The following is a 21821-nucleotide window of genomic DNA, read 5'->3' on the forward strand; positions in this document are numbered from 1 at the left end:
TGGATGAACAACTTAGTAAATGATGCCAAAATTATACTTATAGGAAATAAAATGGATTCCCAACCTCACAATATAAACAAAAATGAATTCTAGGCTGATTTTATTTAAAAAAAAAAAAAAAAGAATCACTTTTAGAAAATATAGTACAAGATAAGGAAAGACTACTTAAACTAAACTCAAATATAATTCATAAGAAAACACTGATACATTTGAATGCCTTAAAATAAAAAACTTCTAGAAAAATGCTCCATAAATAAAACATAGACACAAGACTAACATACAATGCAATAAGCAACAAAGAATTAGTATTTATAACACATAAAAGAAATAGCAACATATACAGAGATATATTTTCAAGGATGTTCATAACAGAATTTTTTCTTACTCTGGGAAAGCTGGCAACAACTTATATTTCAAATGCCAAATTAAGCAAGTAATTTAGAATATCTGCACTCACAAAAGTGCTACACTGCAATTAAAAAATCACGTGAAAGGGGTGCCTGAGAGACTCAGTCAGGCCTCCAAACTCTTGGTTTCAGTTCAGGCCCTGATCTCAGGGTCATGAGATGGAGCTCTGTGTGCGTTCCACGCTCATTGCAGTCTGCTTAAGATTTTTTTCTCCCTCTGCTCTTCCCCTTACCCCTGCTCTCTCTCAAATAAATAAATATTTTTAAAATAAAAATACAGATCATGTGAAAGAATATTAAAATAGTATTCATAGGGGCATCTGGGTCAGCTAAACCTCCCACTCTTGATTTTAGCTCAGGTTATGATTTCAGGGTCCTGAGATGGACCTGTGCTCAGTGGGGAATCTGCTTGAGATTCTCTCTTTCCCTCTGTCCCTCCCTATCATCTCACACATGCACTTTCTCCATCTTTCTGAAATAAATCTTTAAAAAATAACAGCCCTGGGTATTACATAAGACTGATGAATCACTGACCTCTACCTCTGAAACTAATAATATATGTTAATTAACTGAATTTAAATTTAAAAATATTTTAAAATAAAAAAACAGTACTCCTAATATACTGTTAAATGAAAAGAGACTATAAAGAACATGCATCATATCAGAAATCTATGTCAAATAAATATATGCATAGAATAAGATGGGTGGATAAAAATCCAAAAGTTAATAATGATCATCTTTATGAATTTTCTTTTTCCTTTGTGCCTTTGTATTTCCCAAGTTTTTTCTTTGAGATATATTTATTTGTACATTTTTTATTAAAGTATAATATATAATGCACTAGTCTTAAATATACAGCTCACTAAACACACATACACACAACATGCACACACCCATGTAACTAACACTCACAATACAAAATATTCCTTGAATCCCAGATGGTTCCCTTTTGCCCTTTCTCAACCCAAACTGCTCCTTACCCCTGCACAGTAGTAACCATTATTCTGACTTCTAATAGTGTAAGAATATTCATTTCTTAATTTCATAAAAATGAAATCATACAGTTTATATTCTTCTGTGTCCAGTTTCTTTTACTCAACATTGTCTCTAAGATTCATTTATATGATTGGTAGTTCATTTCTTAAATTGCTGTCTAGTATTCTATGAATACCTCACAATTTATCCATTTTGCTAATGATATGAACTATTAAAATGCTAAGTTTATGCAAAAAATCATGGAAAGATGCCATGATATGGACAATACTTATAATACCACATTGCATTTTAAAAATGCAGGGCAAAAATCTTAAGTATTATCTGATAAAAATACATTTTTTAATACTCATATGCCCAGAATTCTAGTGGTGACCATGGTAGCCATAGTTCCTATCTGTTTTAGTTCAAAAGCCTCTTTAAGTCTGTACATGAGGAAAATTATAAAATTCCGATAAAAGAAAACAAAGATCCAAACAAATGGAAAGATACTCTCTGTTCATAAATAGGAAGACTCAGAATTGTTCAATTGTTAGTTCTTCCTACTTTGATCTATAGATTCAAGACAATCTCAATCAAAATTCCAGAAAGTTACCTGGTAGATTGACAAGCTGAGTCTAAAGTTTATTTGGAAAGAAACAAACCAAAATAACCAACACAATATACTGATCAAAATCAGAGAACTGATACTACCCAACTTCAAGACTTATTACAAATCAATAGTAATGAAGATAGTGTGGTATTAGTGAAGGAAAAGACAAATCAATCAATGGAAAAGAATAGAGCCTAAAAATGGACCCACAAGGATACAGTCAACTGATATTTAACAAAGTAACAAAGACAATCCAAAGGAGAAAGGATGGTCTTTTCAACAAATGGTGACAGGACATGCAAAGAAATGAATCTAGATACAGACCTTCTATCCTTCACAAAAATTAACTAAAAATGGATCAGACCTAAATGTTAAATGAAAACTCTGAAACTTTTAGAAGAAATAACAGAAGAAAATCTAGGTGATTTTGGTTTTGGTGGTGAGTTTTCAGACACAACACCTAAAGCATGATCCATCAAAGAAAAAAATTGGTAAGGTGAACTCTATTAAAACTAAAAACTTGGGGAGCCTGGGTGGCTCAGCAGTTTAGCACCACCTTCAGCCCAGGGCCTGATCCTGGAGACCCGGGATCGAGTCCCACGTCGGGCTCCCTGCATGGAGCCTGCTTCTCCTTCTGCCTGTGTCTCTGCCTCTCTCTCTGTCTCTCTGTATATCTCATGAATAAATAAATAAAATCTTAAAAACAAAAACAAAAAAAAACCTTATGTTTCAAAAAAAGACACTGTTAACAAATTGAAAAGACAAGCCACAGACTGGAAGAACATATCTGCAAGCATGAGTCCTGATGAAGGACTTGTATACCAAATATAGAAAACCCTTAAAACTCAATAATAAGAAGACAAAAGCATCCAACTGAAAAGTAGGCAAAAGATCTGAAGAGACATCTCACCAAATAAGATATATAAATGGCAAAAGAGCATGTAAACAGATGTTCCACCTCAATGTTATTTAGGAATTGTAAATTAAAATAACAATAAGATACTACTACATATCTATTTGAATGGCTAGTATTCAAAACTGACAATTCCAAATGTTGGCAAGGATATAGAATAACAGGATCCCTTATTCACTGATGATGGGAATGTAAAATAATAGCACAGCCACTGTGGAAGATAGCAGTTTCTTGCACAGCTAAAAGTAGTTTTACCATCAATACAGCAATTGTACTAAGTATTTACCCAATGAGAAGAAAGCATATCCACACAAAAATACTCACACAAATGGTTATAATAGCTTTATTCAGAATTGCCCAAACTTGGAAGTCACCAGTATGTCCTACAGTAGGTGAATGGATCAGCAGTGTGCATACATACAATGAATACTATTTAGCAATAAAAAGAAATGAGCCATCAAACCATAAAAAGACATGAAGGACCCTTAGTATGATTCCAACTAAATGGGATTCTGGAAAAGGCAAAACTAAGGAGTCAAAATTTAAAAAAAAAAAAAAAAAAAAATATATATATATATATACACACACACACACACACATATCACTGGTTGCCAGAAGTTCAGCAGGGGAGATGAGTTATGGTGAAGGAATGAATTAGTAAATGTAGCACATAAGATTTTTAAGGCAGTGAAAATATTTTGTATGACACTGTAATGGTAGATACATGACTTTATTTTTGTCAAAACTCATAGAATTGTACGAGTGAATCTTTAATGTAAAACTATGGACTTTAGTTAACAATACTGGCTCAATTGTAACAAATATACTGTATTATTGTAAGATGTTAATAATAGGAGAACTGTAGTGTGTATGTATGTTTGTCGTTAGGTACATGAGAATTCTGTCCTTTCTGCTAAATTTTTCTGCAAACCTCAAACAACCACTCTTAAAAGCAAAGTCTATTAATTTAAAATAGGCAGTTATTTTATTTAGTTTTATTTTATTTTATATTGTATATTTTACAGTATATTTTATTTAGTTATAACTAAATAATGCGAATTTTTTAATCCATTATTTACACCATCAGTTAAAGATTACCAAGCTTAGTAATAAAATAAAATTTTAAAACAATTAAGTTGCTACTTTTTTAGGCCTGGATTTTTTTTTTTTTAATTTTTATTTATTTATGATAGTCACACAGAGAGAGAGAGAGAGAGGCAGAGACACAGGCAGAGGGAGAAGCAGGCTCCATGCACCGGGAGCCCGACGTGGGATTCGATCCCGGGTCTCCAGGATCGCGCCCTGGGCCAAAGGCAGGCGCCAAACCGCTGCGCCACCCAGGGATCCCTTTTTTTTTTTTTTTATAGGCCTGGATTAATTTATTCACTATTAAACAATGGTTTAATGGTTTAATTCACTAAATAAATGTTAGAGGTGGAAAAAAAATCTTACCTGCAAAATAGGAAAAGTAGCAGTAGTAATGCCCATTTTGTGCAAATTTAAGACCATTTCACTTCCACTCCATATTTTACAGGATGATTCATAATCCCTTTCCACAAGATGTTCAGAGTTTGCTTCTAACCAACTAAAATAAAATAAAACAGTTCCGTCAACTAGTATCACCCTTGTGTGCACTATTTTAACAAAAGAAAGAGTTGTGATACATTCATCATATTCCTTGAAGCTACTAGGATACAAATGTGAATTCAGACGTCTCTTAAAATGCATGCATGTCTCATATTGCCAAATAAACACTTACATAGCTAAATAGTAAGCTTTCACTTAGAAAAGAGAAACATGCATGTGATTTCCCAATTATGTTTTATGGATTCACACTGCTTCACTTGACTATCTTTCCAACTGACAGCCAGGTATAGGAGCATTTGATCCCAAATGCACATAAAGAAAATATAAAACAATCTAATTAAGAAATTAAGGTATTATATATTAAGACAAAAAAGAGAGTTACTAGAAAGTATATTCATTTTTATGTATATATATACATTTTGACATTCAGTAAGTACTTAAATGCCTATATTATATGCCAGACACTGTACTGGATACTAGAAATACAGCAGTAAGTAAAACAGGCAAGATACTTATTCTCATGGAAATTACATTCTACTAAAGGGAGAAATAATCTTAGAAACACATACATGAAACAAGAGCATATCAGATAATGGAAAGTGATATAATGAAAATAAATTAGGTTAATGTAATCTACTTGCTACTTTGAGTGTCAAGGAAGTTCTCCCTGAAGTGACATTTATTCTAATAATTGAATGCAAAAAATACCCCGTCATGAAAGGATGGGGCGCGGGGGGTGGGGGGGAGGGATTCCAAGTAGAAAGAATAGCTAATGCAAAGATCTAGAAGTGGTTAATAAATTCTGTTTATTTAAGGACTTGACAGAAAGCCACTGTAGTTGCAACACAATGGGCAAAAAGGAATAACAATATGAACAATGTTAGAACAATGTTAGAGTGATAAGCAGGAATCAGATCATGTTGAGACAAGGTAAAGAATCTGGATTCTATCCAAAATGTAATGGGAAGGTTTTAAATAAGAGGACTGATTGACTGATTTAGACAGTGTGTACACATGAGGAGGGGATTGGAGAGGAGCATTGGGAGAGAGAGAAAATCTTAAGCAGGCTACACACACAGCACAGAGCCCAGTGTGGGGATCCATACCACAACCCTGAGACCATGACCTGAGCTGAAGTCAAGAGTTAGATGCTTAACCGACTGAGTCACCCAGGTGCCCCTTAAATGGAATATTTGAAATGAAAGACAATCTATTTTAAGTGTTTAAAAGATGATTCCAGTTTCTAAGCCAGAATGGATTATGGAAAAAGGCAAGAATAAAAGCAGAGACCTGTTGCAGGCTGTTACAGAATTCTAGTTGAGAGATGATTCTGGGATGATAGATAGGAGTCTGAAGGATTTGGGATATATTGTACAGGTGGCATTTATTAAACTTACTGATGAACTGGATAAGGTGAGGTAGCAATCAAGGATAACAGATTTCTGATTTGAGGAACTGGCTGGTATTGTTTGCTTAGATAAGGAAGACAAGGCATTTGGGGGGAGTACGTAGGAAGAGAAGGAGTTTATTTTGTAAAGTTGAAATTAAAGCCCCAACAGATTAATATAAAGTACAGGTCAATATACGAAAATCACATTCCAGAGACAGATTTGAATATAGATTTATTAGAAATTGGGCTAGACACAGATTCAGGCCTCACTAGTACTACTCGGTTAAGTAATTTAGGCAAAGTACAGAGTTAAGAGAAGAAATGAAGTACCAGAACCAAATCCTGAGGCACTTCAACATTTAGACATCAAACAGAATAAGAACTATCAAAAGAAACTGACAAAGAGTGGACTGTGAAGAAGAAGAAGACCGGAAGGTATCCAGAGGCTGTCTAGGAAAAAGTACTCTTGTATGTCTCCTCTAGTCTTACTACTTCACTTCTGACATGTTTGGTCACTACATGTATGTGGGGTTCTTTTTTCCTTACACTAATGCAATTCTCCAAGACACTAGATGGGTGTTCCATGATTCAAACCAATTCTTACACTAACAAGTTAGCACAGATCCCAAGACTGGGATTCAGTCTCACCATACTGTCCTCCCCACCTCATCACTTCAGATGCCAGCATTAAAGTCCAAGTTGTCATCTGTGCCTCTGACAAAGCAATTATAAGTCAGAGGTTCTCATGACCCCTCCTCAAGTTTGATCATTTACTAGAACAACCCACAGAGCTCCAGAAAACATCTATGTTTACCAGTTTATTATACAATAAAGGATACAGACAAATAGCCAGATGAAAAGTTCTGGGAGGGTCTGAGCACAGGAGCTTCTGTCCCTGGAAAGGTGGGATGCTCCAAGCACATAAATGTGTTCACCAATCTGGAAGCTCTGAACAATGGCTTCATTACATAAGCATGATCAATTATTAACTTGACCTCCCCTCCCTCTCCCCTTTCCAGAGGAAAGGTGGAGCTGAAAGTTCTAAGCTTCTAATCATGGTTTAGTCTTTCTAGTGGCCACACACATCCAGAAGTTCACCAAGCACCTCATTAGAACAAAAGCCAGTCCCAGCACCTAGGAAATACCAAAGGATTTAGGAGTTCTGTCAGGAACTGGGGGGTTAAAAATGCTCTTAGTACTCTTCTCACTAGGGAATTACAAGGTTTTAGGAACTCTGTGCCAGGAACTGGTGACAGAGAGCAATGTGTATATATTTTCCATTATTTCACAGAAGTTAAGCCAAAAACATTTTTCATAGAGGTGATAGTCGACAACACCCAAACAATACTGCTGAGAGGCTGAGTGAGATAATAGAAAAATAACCTTTGCATTTGGCAACACAGGGGATCATTGGTGACCTTGATAAGAACAGTTTCAGTGGAAGTCTGCAGACAACAATACAACTGAGATCAGTGAGGAAAGACTGAGGAGTGAGAAAACAGAATTAGCAACTAAAGACAACTCTTTCACCAAATTATGCTGTGAAGTAAAAATGACAATATGCTACGTGACAAAAACACCACAGGAAAGGCATAAGCGGGATGCCTGGATGGCTCAGCGGTTTAGCGCCATCCAACGCAGGATGCTGGGTCCCGGGATCGAGTCCCGCATTGGGCTCCCTGCAGGGATCCTGCTTCTCTCTCTGCCTATGTCTCTGCCTCTGTGTGTGTGTCATAAATAAATAAATAAATAAAATCTTAAAAAAAAAAAAAAGGAAAGGCACAAGCACATGGTAAAATAGGGGGAAAAATATTTGCACTCTTATCACAGACAGGCAAAGGGTTAATCTACAAAGAGCCTCTACAAATCAGTAAAAACTGTAACAAAACCAAAAAAGGACAGAGATGTCAACAGACAGTTGACAGGAAAGGAAATACACCTTTTGCCTTTTAAAATGCTTAATATTGGGGCACCTGGGTGGCCCAGTCAATTAAACGTCTGACTCTTGGTTTCAGCTCAGGTCATGAACTCAACGTTGTGAGACTGAGCCCCACGATGGGCTCCATGCTCAGTGTAGAGTCTGCTTAGGACTCTTGATCCCTCTCCTTCTGTCTCCTCCAACCCTTCCCGCACTCCCTCTCTCTAAAATAAATAAATCTTCTTTAAAAAAAAAAAAAGATAAAATGCTTAATATCAATTATATTAAGAGAAATTAAGTAAAAACTACACTGAATACCACTTTTCACCCATCAGACTAGAAAAAAACAACTTTCATCCTCTCATATGTTGCTGACGAAAGTATAAATTAGTCCTCTGCCTACCCATTTATTGTGTAAAGTTTAGAAATATCTATCAGAATTACATGTGGATCTACGGTTTCACTCAACAATCCCACTTGTAGGAATTTTCCTATATACTCCCATTGTAACAGCAAACAATTGCAAACCTCAGTATCTATTATTTAGATGTTAGCTAAATTATTATACATCAATGCAATGGAATTCAAGGCAATTATTTTTTAAAACTGAGAAAGCTTTTTAAGTCATGATAAGGAAAAATCTCCAAAATATATTAAGTGGAAAAAGACATGAAACAGGAAACAATAAGCATAAAGTACAGTGCCAATAGTCAACAATACTGTATTGTATACTTAAAAAATTTGCTAGGAGGGTAGAGCTTACGTGTTCTTATAAAAAAAAAAGATTAATAAAGAGGACAGAAGGAAACTTTCAGAGGTGATGTTTATGGCATAGATTGTGATGATAGTTTCATGGATATATACTTACCTGCAAACTTATCCAGTTGTATACATTAAATATTTATAGTCTTATATATGTCAATCATACTTCAATAAAATGGCTTTATTTATTTATTTTAATAAAATGGCTTTAAAAATAACATTTTTATGCTTAAAATGGAAGACAATGGGGCGCCTGGGTGGTTCAGCTGGTTAAGCATCCAACTCTTGATTTTGGCTCAGGTCATAGTCTCAGGGTTGTGAGATCAAGCCCTGCATCATCAGGTTCCATGCTCAGCAGAGCGTCTGCTAGAGATTCTCTCTCTCCCTCTGCTCTTCCCCTCACATGCTGCACACACTCTCTGAGATAAATAAATCTTTATTTTTAAAAATATATTTTATTTATTTATTCATGAGAGACACACACAGAGAGGCAGAAACACAGGCAGAGGGAGAGGCAGGCTCCATGCAGGGAGTCCAAAGCGGGACTCAATCCTGGGAGTCCAGGATCACACCCTGGGCCAAAAGCAGGCGCCAAACCGCTGAGCCACCCAGGGATCCTCTAAATAAATCTTAAAAAAAAAAAAAAAAATGGAGAAGACAAAAAACTAAAAATGTAGCATGCCATCATTTGGGAGGAAATGGAGGGACTGGGGAAAGTACCTATATTGGTTCATCAATGAATTGCTCGTAAATATGCACTGAATGTTAAACTTGTTCAGGAGAGGACCTATGCAGACAGGGAATGGGGTTGGAAGGAGTTTTACAACATAAATTTCTATATCTTTTATATTCAAACATGTGACTATGTAACCTTCAAAAAATTTTAAATATACTATGAACAGAAAAATGCTGCAATGAATGGAATAAGATAGAGGGTCAAGATCTAAGATAAAGAGATTCTAGTGGTACCTGGGTGGCTCAGTAGTTGAAAGTCTGCCTTCGGCTCAGAGGGTGATCCCAGGGTCCTGGGATGAAGTCCCGCATCAGGCTCCCCATGAGGAGCCTGCTTCTCCCTCTACCTATGTCTCTGTCTCTCCCTGTGTGTCTCTCATGAATAAATAAATAAAATCTTAAAAAAAAAAAAAAGATAAAGAGATTCTAGATTAACAACCTTATGTCTGGGATCACTGGGTGGCTCAGCGGTTAGTGCCTGCCTTTGGCTGGGGTGTGATCCTGGAGTCCCCGGAATGAGTCCCACATTGGGCACCCTGCATGGAGCTTGCTTCTCCCTCTGCCTGTGTCTCTGCCTGTCGCTTTCTCATTCTCTCTCTGTGTCTCTCATGAATAAATAAAATCTTAAAAAAAAGAGAGAGAAAATCATTTAAAAACCCACCAAAACCTAATGTCTAATAAAAAGGAATTCAGGGATGCCTGGGTGGCTCAGTGGTTAAATGTCTGCCTTTGGCTCAGGTCGTGATCCTGGAGACCCAGAATCAAGTCCCACAGTGGGCTCCCTGCATGGAGGAGCCTGCTTCTCCCTCTGCCTGTGTCTCTGCCTCTCTCTCTCTGTGTCTCTCATGAATAAATAAATAAAATCTTTAAAAAAAAAATTCAATGTAAACTTTAATAAAAGTATTACTATATCTGTTATTTTAGAGTATTGAAATCCTGGCTAATTAAAACTCAAAACAGAACCCTACTCAAACTGAAAGATAAAGCAATAAATTAAAGCATAATCCAGGGACGCCTGGGTGGCTCAGTGGTGTAGCATCTGCCTTTGGCTCAGGGAGTGATCCCAGGACCCAGGATCGAGTCCTACATTGGGCTCCTTGCAGGAAGCCTGCTTCTCCCTCTACCTGTCTTTCTCTCTGTGTGTCTCTCATGAATAAATAAATAAAATCTTAAAAATAAAGCATAATCCAAAAAAAATTTTTTTAAGATTTTATTTATTTATTTATGAGGGACACAGAGAGAGAGAGAGAGAGAGAGAGAGAGAGAGAGGCAGAAACATAGGCAGAGGGAGAAGCAGGCTCCATGCCAGACACAGGACCCAATCTGAAGGCGGCACCAAACTGCTGAGCCACCCAGGCTGCCCCAAAATTTTAAAATATGTTAATGTTCAGTTTATGTTCAGCCCAATGTCATATATATCATACAGGAGGCTATTAAATTATTCTGTTAAATTAGAAATCAAATTAATAATTATCAATTTAAAAATCTATTATTATATTCTTTTGAACGAGACAAAAGTTTGGACTGGCCTATTTCTAAAAGTTTAACAGGCAAGGAACAATCTATTTCCTAAGTTGCCAGTTCAAAGTTTACTAATTAAAATATTATGGCATATAGGACACCTGTGTGGTTCAGTGGTTGCCTTTGGCTCAGGGCGTGATCTTGGAGTCCTAGGATTCAGTCCCACATTGGGCTCCACACAAGGAGCCTGCTTCTCTCTCTGCCTGTGTCTCTGCCTCTCTCTCTGCATCTCTCGTGAATAAATATATAAAACCTTAAAAAAAAAATACTATGGCATAATAAAACATGTTTTTAATACAAAGGCAGCAAAAATGACACTGTTAAACAAATGTTCTTACTTAATTAGGCTATAGCACACAGCTCGTAAGGGTTCATGGTTTTTCTTCCTTATATTATTGTTGACCATGCTATCTAGTTCATCTCGAGCAAACCGAAGCTGAACTTCTGTTACACTATAACTTGCTGATTCCCGAGCACAGTCTTCAATGTTATGAGCTTCGTCTAAAATGACAACCTGTTCTTTCAGATTGATATCCATCTATAAGACAAAAGAATTCTGTAAAACATTCAGTAAAATGCACTTAACAGCAGTAGGCAAGATATTTCATTTAAAACTTCACATTAAAAAATAAATAAATAAAACTTCACATTATAGGCCAATGTGGCAAGAATAATTATATAAGTAACTGATTCTAGGTCTTAACACTTTTTTTTTTTTTTTTTTGGTCTTAACACTTTTAAAGCACTAATGAGGCTAACAAATATTAGCTCAACATTACAGTTTCCCATTTTTCATTCTCAAAATACTTTACAAACTTATCAACCAAAATACATGTTAAGTGAATCTGGATTAAAGTACAGCTGGCCACACAAAAGGATATAAAAATCTCACTATGAAGCAATCTCTGACATAATTTTAAAAGAGGAACAAAAAAAAAACTTTAAAATTAAATAATTATACAATATTCAAGAGACTCTGAAAATACTAATATAAATACAGCATTTATCTGTTTCATTTTAGTTGTTCCTACTATCCTTCATTTTGAGAATTGTTTTTCCCAGACGCCATGTGGTGTTGATAGAACTGTTAATCCGTTAATCAAGGGATATAACCACCCTCAAAACATAGACTCAGAATCCAGGTTTGTCAGTTATTTTTTTTTTTTAAGGATTTTATTTATTTATTCATGAGAGACACAGAGAGAGCGAAAGAGAAAGAGAAAGAGAAAGAGAAAGAGAAAGAGAAAGAGAAAGAGAAAGAGAAAGAGAGAGACAGGCAAAGGGAGAAGCAGGACCCCAGAATCACATCCTGAGCCAAAGGCAGATGCTCAACCACTGAGCCACCCAGGTGCCCCAGGTTTGTCAATTAAATAAAGTATTCCATCCCTCTGTGGTCACGGGTTGAAGAGTGAAGATGAGATTTAAGGGAGGCCAATCAGAGAAATTTGGAGTGATGAATATAAGATCATGAATTTTTTCCAGATTAGGTGGCTATTTGTGGTTATCTTTGTTCCAACTGGAAAGAAACTGTCTGAGAATAAAGCCATCACAATAAAGTCAGCCAAGCATTTTTTCTTAAGCTCTACTGAAGCTGGGTTTGTGTCACTTGCAATTCAGAGTCCTGGCTAATACAAAGAAATGTTAAAAAACAATTGCCAGTGAGTTATTCCGAGGAAAAAATATACAGAAAGTTGACGATGACTGAAAAAGAACCATGAAAGAATAGGAAATGTACTGGCATTTAAAAAGATGAGTAGAAAGGTCCCTGGGTGGCTCAGTCAGGTAAGCATTCATTTGACTCTTGATTACAGTTCAGGTCATTTATCTTAGGGTCATGAGATCAAGCCCCACATCGGGTTCCTCACTGGGCGTGGAGTCTGCTTAAGATCTCTCTCTTTCACTGTGCCCTCCCTGCTCTCCCAAATAAATAAATAATTAAGAGGTGAGTAGAATTTGGATTTGGAAAGCAAAAGGAGGAGTGCACTTCAATATAGGCATCATCAAAAGCAGAGATACAGTTAAGAACAAGATATTCTCAGGGGACTATGAGGTAATTTTTGAAGGGGCTAAGTTGGGAGTTTGTAGCAGAAATGTCTGAGAAGGCAGATCTAAGCCAGACTATTGAGCATCTTGAGAGTAAGCTTAGCAGATACAGACATTAATTGACAGATGAATGGATAAAGAAGATGTGGTATACATATACAATGGAATACTACTCAGCCATCAAAAATGAAATCTTGCCATTTGCAACAATGTGGATGGAACTAGATGGTTTTATGCTAATGAAATGTCAACCAGAGAAAGACAATTATCATATAATCTCACTCTTATGTGGAATTTAAGAGACAAAACAGAGGATCCTGGAAGAAGGGAGGTAAAAACAAAAACAAGATGAAGTCAGAGAGGGAGACAAATCATAAGAGATACTCTTAATCATAGGAAACAAATTGAGGGTTACTGGAGGGGAGAGGGATGAAGGGATGGAGTAACTGGGTAATGGACATTAAGGACAGCACTGATGTGATGAGCACTGGGTATTTTTTTTTTTTTTTTATGATAGTCACACACACACACACACAGAGAGGCAGAGACACAGGCAGAAGGAGAAGCAGGCTCCATGCATGGGGAGCCTGACGTGGGATTCGATCCCGGGTCTCCAGGATCGCACCCTGGGCCAAAGGCAGGCGCCAAACCGCTGCGCCACCCAGGGATCCCCCAGCACTGGGTATTATATAAGACTGCTGAATACCTTTATCTCTGAAACCAATAATATAGTGTATGTTAATTAACTGAATTTAAAATTAAATAACTAATATTTAAAAAGATATAGACTTTATCCCATGAGCCAAGAGTGCAACAGATTTTTTAATCAGAAGAAGGATGTAATAAAAGTAATACTAGGAAGACTGACCTGCCACTGATATGTACAAGTGGCTCAAATGAAAGGAGCCTAGCAAAGAGGCAACCAAAGAAGAGGTAGGACAGGGATAGTTAACATAATAATGCCTATTAATTTTAAGCTTAAATAGAAAGCTAATGAGAGTTGTGCAGTCAGATCTAAAGAGAGGAATAATAGGTGAATATACCAGGTTATTCACTTTTTTTTTTTTTAAGTAAGCTCCATGCCCAGTATGAAGCCCAAAGCGGAGTCCAAACTCATGACCCTGAGATCAAGACCTGAGCTGAGATCAAGAGTCAGGCGCCCAACTGAAGGAGGCACCTAAGTTAATTACTTTTTGTCTGATGCTGTAACAACTGGATGGTTCTAAGAAGACCCATGCAAATAAACACAAATGCTATATCCAAACTTTATTTCTCAAAAACTCACAAAATTACAAATGTTATATCCAAACTTTATTTCTCAAAAACTCACAAAGCATAATTTGCATAGTGTACATATTCTCCCCACAAAGTTCTTCAAACTACAGATTCTTCATATGAATGTTTTAAAATAATTCTGACTATTCATAAATGGAAGGAGTGATAGTTATTATTGGGTCTCAACTGGGGGTAATTTTGCCCCACAGGTTATATCTGGCAATGTCTGGAGACATTTTTTTTTTTTAAAGATTTATTTATTCATGAGAGAGACAGAGAGGCAGAGACACAGGCAGAGGGAGAAGCAGGCTCCACGCAGGGACTCAATCCGGAACCTGACGTGGGACTCAATCCAGAGTCTCCAGGATCACGCCCTGGGCTGAAGGTGGTGCTAAACCACTGAGCTACCCGGACTGCCCTGGAGACATCTTTGATTGTGACAGCTACAAGGGTGTCACTGGTGTCTAGTGGATAAAACCAGAAATGCTGCTAAGCATCCTACAGTGCACAAGATAAACCACCACAACAAAGAATTATCACGTCCAAAAACAAATAATTATCAATATCATTATTAACAAGGCTGAAAATCCCCATCAAAATTCTACTTCAGTACTGGGTCCTTAAAAGTATGAGTTACTTTGGACATTAAAATGACAAGATCTAAAACTCAGTTTTTAATATACCTCGGTATATGTTTTCAGTACTCTAATCTGCTTATACATTTATATAAATATAAAGCAAAAAATAAAGTGAAAAGTAAAACATCTAAAAGCTTTACATTGATCATTTGTATCTTAGTAAGTAGGAGAAAAGTTCTAATTTTCACATAGCTACTTACACTTTCCCTTATTTGTGCATCTAGAAGATAGTTGTAAGGACAAAATATTATGTGAGCATCTTCTATTAGTTCTCGTGCTGTGTAATACGGACATGCTTTTAGTTTTTTTCCCAAGCTGACAAGTTCTTCTATATCCCAGGCTTTGCACATCCCTTGCAGAGTCTGTAATGTGTGTTGATTGCTAATTTTATGTACACCATGATAAAAATAGCAGGATTTGCCCTAAAAACAAATATGTGTTACTGAAATGTGAATCAATGCTGGAACAAAGGAATAAAACAAATTTATCTCAGAATTCTCAGAACATCATTAAAGCCACAAGGCAAAGATATTACAGGAGAGAAATTATATCCGCAATCACAACCATTTTAAAGAAACTGTTAGTTGACTCATATAGAGCTCCAGATCAGTATAGCTCTAGATACCCTGAATTCACCTGAAAAAACTGTTTTTAATTATGCTTGTTGTGCCACTGTTCTGATTCAAGTGATATTGGCAAAAATATTTCTTGAAGGATACACAAGAACAATGGTATCATTGTTTGCTTTCAAAGATGACAGCTAAGTGACTTGGGGACAGGAGTGAGATTTTTCTCTATAGACACTTTTGTACATTTTCAGTTTGAGCCATGAGATAGTATTACCTAAGTAAATATAAATAAGTAAAAAGAAAGGAAATAAGAAAGGAGAAAAGGAGGGGGGGATGTCTTAGGGAAAAAAAACAGTGTTCACTACAAAATATCTGTAAGATACAAAAGAGTACCAAAAAAACCCCACTAAATTATCTATAATTCTATCACATAAAGCATGTACTAGTAACATTTTGATGTATTTCATTTATACTTCTTCTGTACATATGTATATATGGATACATCTCTAAAATGTGACCCAATATTAAAATAATGAAAACAAAGCAGTTTCCCAAGGCATCAAGGATTAACAAGTTAGCCATAATAAACATTTTTTATAAAACTGGAATCACTTTTTTTCCCTCCATCTGATTTTATTAAAAATCCTATCAGAAATATTTTCTCACATCACTAAGTAGTTTTTCATCAGTGTCCACATATGTACATTGTGTTAATGGTTATAAACCGTTTCGTTATTGTTGGGCATTTAGACTGTTACCAATTTTTGCATTATAAATAATGCTGCAATGAGCACTTTTATGCACATTTCTAAATATTTTCTTAGTATACATTTTTAGAAATGGCATTATGGGATCCAACAGTATAAAGTATTTTTAAGCTTCATGAAAACTATACCACCAAATTATCCTCCAGAAAGTGTATACCACTTTACATCACTTTTTCTGTATCTTTATCAACACTAATATTATCTTTACCTATTTTAAAGGTTAAAAACTAGAATCTTCTTGCTTTGATTTGTGTTTTTTATTCCTTCTAGCAAGGTTTAACACTGCTATTGTACTCTGTGAACATTCTAACATGCTTAAACAGTAATTTGCATTTCTTCTTTCATGTACTATCTACTAATGTCCTTTGCCATTCTATTACCAGAAGTAAAAAATTTTATCAATATATGCTAATCAAAAATAAGATGCTTGATAAAAACCCAGTCCTAGCAATAGTGTTTCATATCCCATTAAAAGATGTATAAAATTAGTAGTATAAATGTACACCATTAGTGGAAGTATAAATTACTTCTGTTAGAAGCACATATTTTGTCAATAACTATCAAATTTTAACATTTCACCATTAACGTGAATATATATATACATATATATATATAATGCACTGTTAAACAGCCAAAAATTTGAAAGTAAACCAAATATCTATCAAAAGCAGACTTTTTTTTTTTCTTTTTTTGAAGCAGACATGTTAAACAACTTATGGTAAATTTATGTAGAAGATACAGCCCTAAGAAACGTGTCAGATTTGTCTATATGCCAATATGTTTAGGCTTTTAAAAGAATATATACACATTATAGCAAATACATATTTTAAGTGTTTTGGAAGACTATATAAAAAAACCTTAGAGCAATTTCCCTGAAGGGTTAAAAGAATGTAAGGAGCAAAAAGGAGAGTTCCTCTATTCATTTTATTGCTTTCTGTAATTTGGAGTCTTCTAACTATAAATATATTATTTTCTATTTCAATTGTCATTTGGGACTAAGTCATTGAAAACTGATGGGTCATTTTTATTTAATTAATTCTAGGCACCAATAAAAAAATTAAATGTGATTTTGAAATCCAATATTTATCTTTCCTAGTTTGCGGTCCTTAACAAGTGAAAATAATATTACATATATAATATATGTATGCTTATCTACAAACTATCCAACAGCCAAATCTATATTTTCAAAACACATGTACTCATTATATTCACAAAAGGACCTAGAAATTACTAGAAATGGAATAAAGCATAAAATGTTCATCACCTATAAAAGAATGTCAACAAATCCAAGAACAAGGCATGGTCAGCTGAGGGACGACAACTAGTTCTAAAGCTTCGTATTCAGCCACGTAAGGGGATGCTACTAGTTGGTTCTCCATGGTACTAAAAATAAGAATTGAGAAAAGGACTTACCTAACCTTTATTTATTTATTTAGTTCATTCTCTATATTACTTTCACTCACTGTGTTTTTTTACCCTCTACTTTCTTTTTTTACCCTCCATACAGGGTCAACTTCCTCAAGCCATCTTTTGTTTTGCTTCTAGTGTAATCAAAATAACAATGACGAGGAATTAGAAAAGTTGTCTTTCTTGCTAACTAGTTGTCAGACCCTGGGCAAACCTCAGGGCCCATTTTTCTCAGGTGATGAGGCATCAAAAGACTAAATGAACCAGAAGCCTTTTAAAGATTCCTCTGACCCAAAGACTACCATTTCTAAGGTTTCTTCCACCTCTAAAATCCTGATTCTAGGGTCCAGAAACAGATGGAAATGTGCCAAGTATCTTTCATACTGACTTCAATACAGATTGAGTTTAATAATATGATATTCATCATTTCTTTATTCCAACTATCTTTGATACTATTCTGAAAGCTTGTAATTGTGTAAAATGATCACCAAGATGCCTTTAGAGTAGATGATTATTAACTGTTAAATTCCATCTTCACAAAAAACGTATTCTTTCATACCTAAAATATTTTTCTAGAATTATTTCTGGAGCTAGTTAAGATTATTTGTTCTTAAGTGAAACAAAAATTAACTTTTAACAGATAAGTGCATTGCTTTTCCATCATAGGAGCAGTTTCATAAAAGAAACAGTGAATAAAAACACATGTGCCTTTGGATCAAGCCAAAAAATCGGAAAGTTTACACTTTAAGGGCACTTAGAATGACACTCCTGTGCAGGCTGATAGCAAAACCAGAATGGCTCATCCATTTTAGCAGTGTAACATAACCCTGAGAGGAGTCTGTCAATTGAAGTGTTATCACACTTTAAACTCTTTTTCACTCAAACTGTCAGTTGTCTATTTATCATTTCACTTTGGTAATTCAGCCACAGTAAACAGAGACACCTATAGTGACTTTGTAATTGGGCATCATTACAATACCAAATTACCCTAAGGACTTGGGAACAAAAAAAAAAAGAATGTTCATGTATGCCTATGAGCAAACCATTCTGAGGCAGAATTAAGTCAAGACAAATAACCAAAAGCAGGTATCTTCAATTATTTATAAGCATTGAGAAAGAAATGCATGATACAAAATAATTTATTCACATTACATGGTAGAAGGTGATATATCAATTAAATGAAACTCTAGGGGCTATGGCTCCTAGCTTTTTGTGTGGAACCAACTCTGTTTGACAAAATACTAGTGAAAGAACTTTCAAAGTATATTAATTTATCATTGGTCATTTCATAGACTATCAATTTATGGTTCACGAATAATTTCTCAGTATATTCCAGACTTCTAACTTCAGACTAAACAAGTTATTAAACTGTACACAGACTACCAAATTAATACTGCCAAAAAAATTATGTTTTTACTAAGAAAGACTTCTCAATTTCTACCTTGACCAAATTCGTATTAAAGATTTTCCTGGAGGCCTTCAAAACCACCAATGACATATCTTTAACTTTAATAATTCAATTTATTTTTTGAAAGAGAAATTTGTATTAAAATTAAAAGATAGGATAATCACTATATTTCTCATTCAACTAAAATTTATTTACTCAGAGAGTCTAAATAAACTATGTTCTCTTGAAGTTTTAAATATACGAAATAATTAACTGATTAAATTAGACTAAATTATTTAAATACTTTTATCTCCTATGACATCACCCAACATTTGACTATTTTTGATAGTGAGATTTCAAAGAGGTAAAAAAACATCTGACCAAAACAGAAATTAATTTCAAGGAATTAAACACCCCCAAGCTTTAGAACCAAAATCTATCATTCTAAACTTGAAGAAAGGTTTTCTTGTGGTAAAATTCTTTTTCAAAAAATAGCAATACTAGCAATTAATTTGATTTTTATAAGTTATTTGATTATCAGTGGAAATACACATATAAAACACAAAATGAACATGTAAAAAATTGAGTAATTGAATCTTTTCAGCCGTATTTTTTTTCTCTAAAACAAAATAACTTTACTCACATTTTTTCCATCCAGCAATTCCATGCACTTCTCATTTCTGTTGAAGTTACCTACTACTTCAGGATGAACACAAGTATGGTCCCTGCTAGAAAGAATAGTCATTGGGACCCCTGAGTATGCTGTCCTCCGGAGCTCTCTAGTAATCTGAGCAATCTGTTTGTGTGTGCGTGTCCCAAAATATATTTTGGGTATCTTGGATTTCCCGCCATGATCCTTCTTAGTGGTATTTGAGGAATCTTGACTGCTTCCTTGTTTAGTAGAACAACAACACCTGGAACAGTGACCGGGGGGCTGTAACAAAGGAAAAAAAAGACAACTCATGTCTGGTATATCACAAAAAATGTTATTAAACCTCTCATAGAATCAGAACCACTATGCAATAAATCACAATTGTCAAATAAAGAGAAATGTCAAGATATTACATCATCTAAAACTTGGAAGTTTTCCATTTCAAATTGGTTTTCTTGCACTCCTAAAAGTTATAAACGATGTTTCCATATTTGCATGGCTTTCTAACATATCATTCTAACTCTTGAATTCCAAACATTTTAGGTAGATTTTAATTCTAATTATAAAAATAAGACAAAATGGAGGACAGTTTTCATTTTTGCTTAGGCTATAAGTGAACTCATGATACTACAGTTTAGAGTTGATAGTGCTTTTTTGTTCATGGCATAGCACATTCAAATATTCTATACCAATATTTTAAAAAGCACTTTAAACAATAACTTACAAAAAATAGAAATAATCAAGTTGAATCTAAAATATCATTAAAAACAAGAGAACTATTCTCTAGCAAAGGGATGCAAATGAATGCTATTAATATTTAATAATGAAGGCAGGTTGCTTGTGTGGAACAAGTATACCTGAAATTCAATTACCTGTCATGAAATTCAAATCCATCAGAAAATTATTCAGGATAGCTTTTTCTGGACAATTTTACTCATAATTCAGTTCCATAATTGGAATCATTAGATAAATGTCTCCTTAAACACACTATCATAAGGAATAGCAAGAATTTGGTCCATTATTTACCTGATTTTTCTCTTCTGTTTCCACACTCAAAAATAAAATAAAAACTTTAATGCTATATATTAGAATCATGGGTTATTAACCACCCATTCCTCAACCTCAATTGCTATATAAATGAGACAAAATGTAGCCTCATTTAAAAAGAAATACTGTGAAATAGTTTATAGGAATGGTGACTGAGAAGGAAAAAAAAGCTAAATACCACAGTTGCTTAAGAGAATTTGTGCTGTAGAGTTTTAGTTGCTTAAGAGAATATGTGCTGTAAAGTTTTAGTTCAATAGAACAAATACACCATTTTACTCAATTTTTTTAAAAAATTATAATCAGTAAGAGTAGCCTTCATAAACAAATGCTAAGTCATAGTATGTTACACCACAATACTGGGGATCAAGCTGTCTTTTAGCCTCAACTCAGTGGAAAAGCAAGTTCAAATTACTCCCAGTCTCGCTCAACCTTGTCCGCCATTAAATATTACAATACATGATAGAATGGATGTAAATGTGACCCTTCTGGAGCTGTCACTCACTGGGATAAAAGGTTCACTGATGTGCCAAATAAACAGTCAGTCAAAGCAGATAAAGTTACAGCCATGCTGGAATTGTTACATTCCCTTCTCAGGTTGCTAGTAGCAGCAGATTTCATTACAGAGTGCTGCCACATTAAATAGCCTGTTCCAAATATCCTGCCTTCTATATTGAATAATTACTTATTCACTGAAAGGATAAAAAGAAGAGTTATGAATGGGGCTCTTGTCAACAGTGAGGCAGGAAACAGCTGACATGTGGTTTATGTTACATATGTTGCAATATCCAACAATTTATGGTCACACAGAAAATGGAATGCAAATTATGATATTTCTGACTGAATATTTTTTTGGCCTTTGCAATTATCACATTAATTAATTAATCTAGTAAATGAATTAAGATAACTCTAGGTAGCAGAATTAAGTTTACTTTTCTGTACCTTCAATCTTTTTACTTAATTAAACTATATCTCTTTCCTATGATATAATAAATTAAATACTGAATATTAAATTGAATATTGGAATGCTAACGTCTAATGCATGACTATATACTACATGGAAATATCATATCCAAGCACAAAAGTAATCCAATAAAGTGGTCTTCTCTCAAGGCTTAGAAAATCTTTCTGATGAAACACTTTCAACATCAATTCCACTTAAAGCTTTATCATCTACACCTTTTATTTTATGTTAATTCATCTACACCTTATATTTAATTCTTT

At 34.8% G+C, this 21821-nt stretch overlaps 1 protein-coding gene across 1 annotated transcript in view; it reads right to left on the reverse strand.

The window, feature by feature from the left end:
- The window catches only part of BRIP1 (BRCA1 interacting helicase 1), a 186060-nt gene that overhangs the window by 115203 nt on the left and 49036 nt on the right, over positions 1-21821 (reverse strand). The window contains exons 7-10 of the mRNA XM_041726192.1: positions 19545-19835; positions 14972-15193; positions 11154-11353; positions 4358-4490 (exon numbers count right to left, since the gene is read on the reverse strand). Of these exons, the coding sequence (XP_041582126.1) occupies positions 4358-4490; positions 11154-11353; positions 14972-15193; positions 19545-19835 (846 nt within the window). The remainder of the gene's footprint in view (positions 1-4357; positions 4491-11153; positions 11354-14971; positions 15194-19544; positions 19836-21821) is intronic.

Source organism: Vulpes lagopus, chromosome 12, assembly GCF_018345385.1.
Source record: "Vulpes lagopus strain Blue_001 chromosome 12, ASM1834538v1, whole genome shotgun sequence".
NCBI lineage: Eukaryota > Metazoa > Chordata > Mammalia > Carnivora > Canidae > Vulpes > Vulpes lagopus.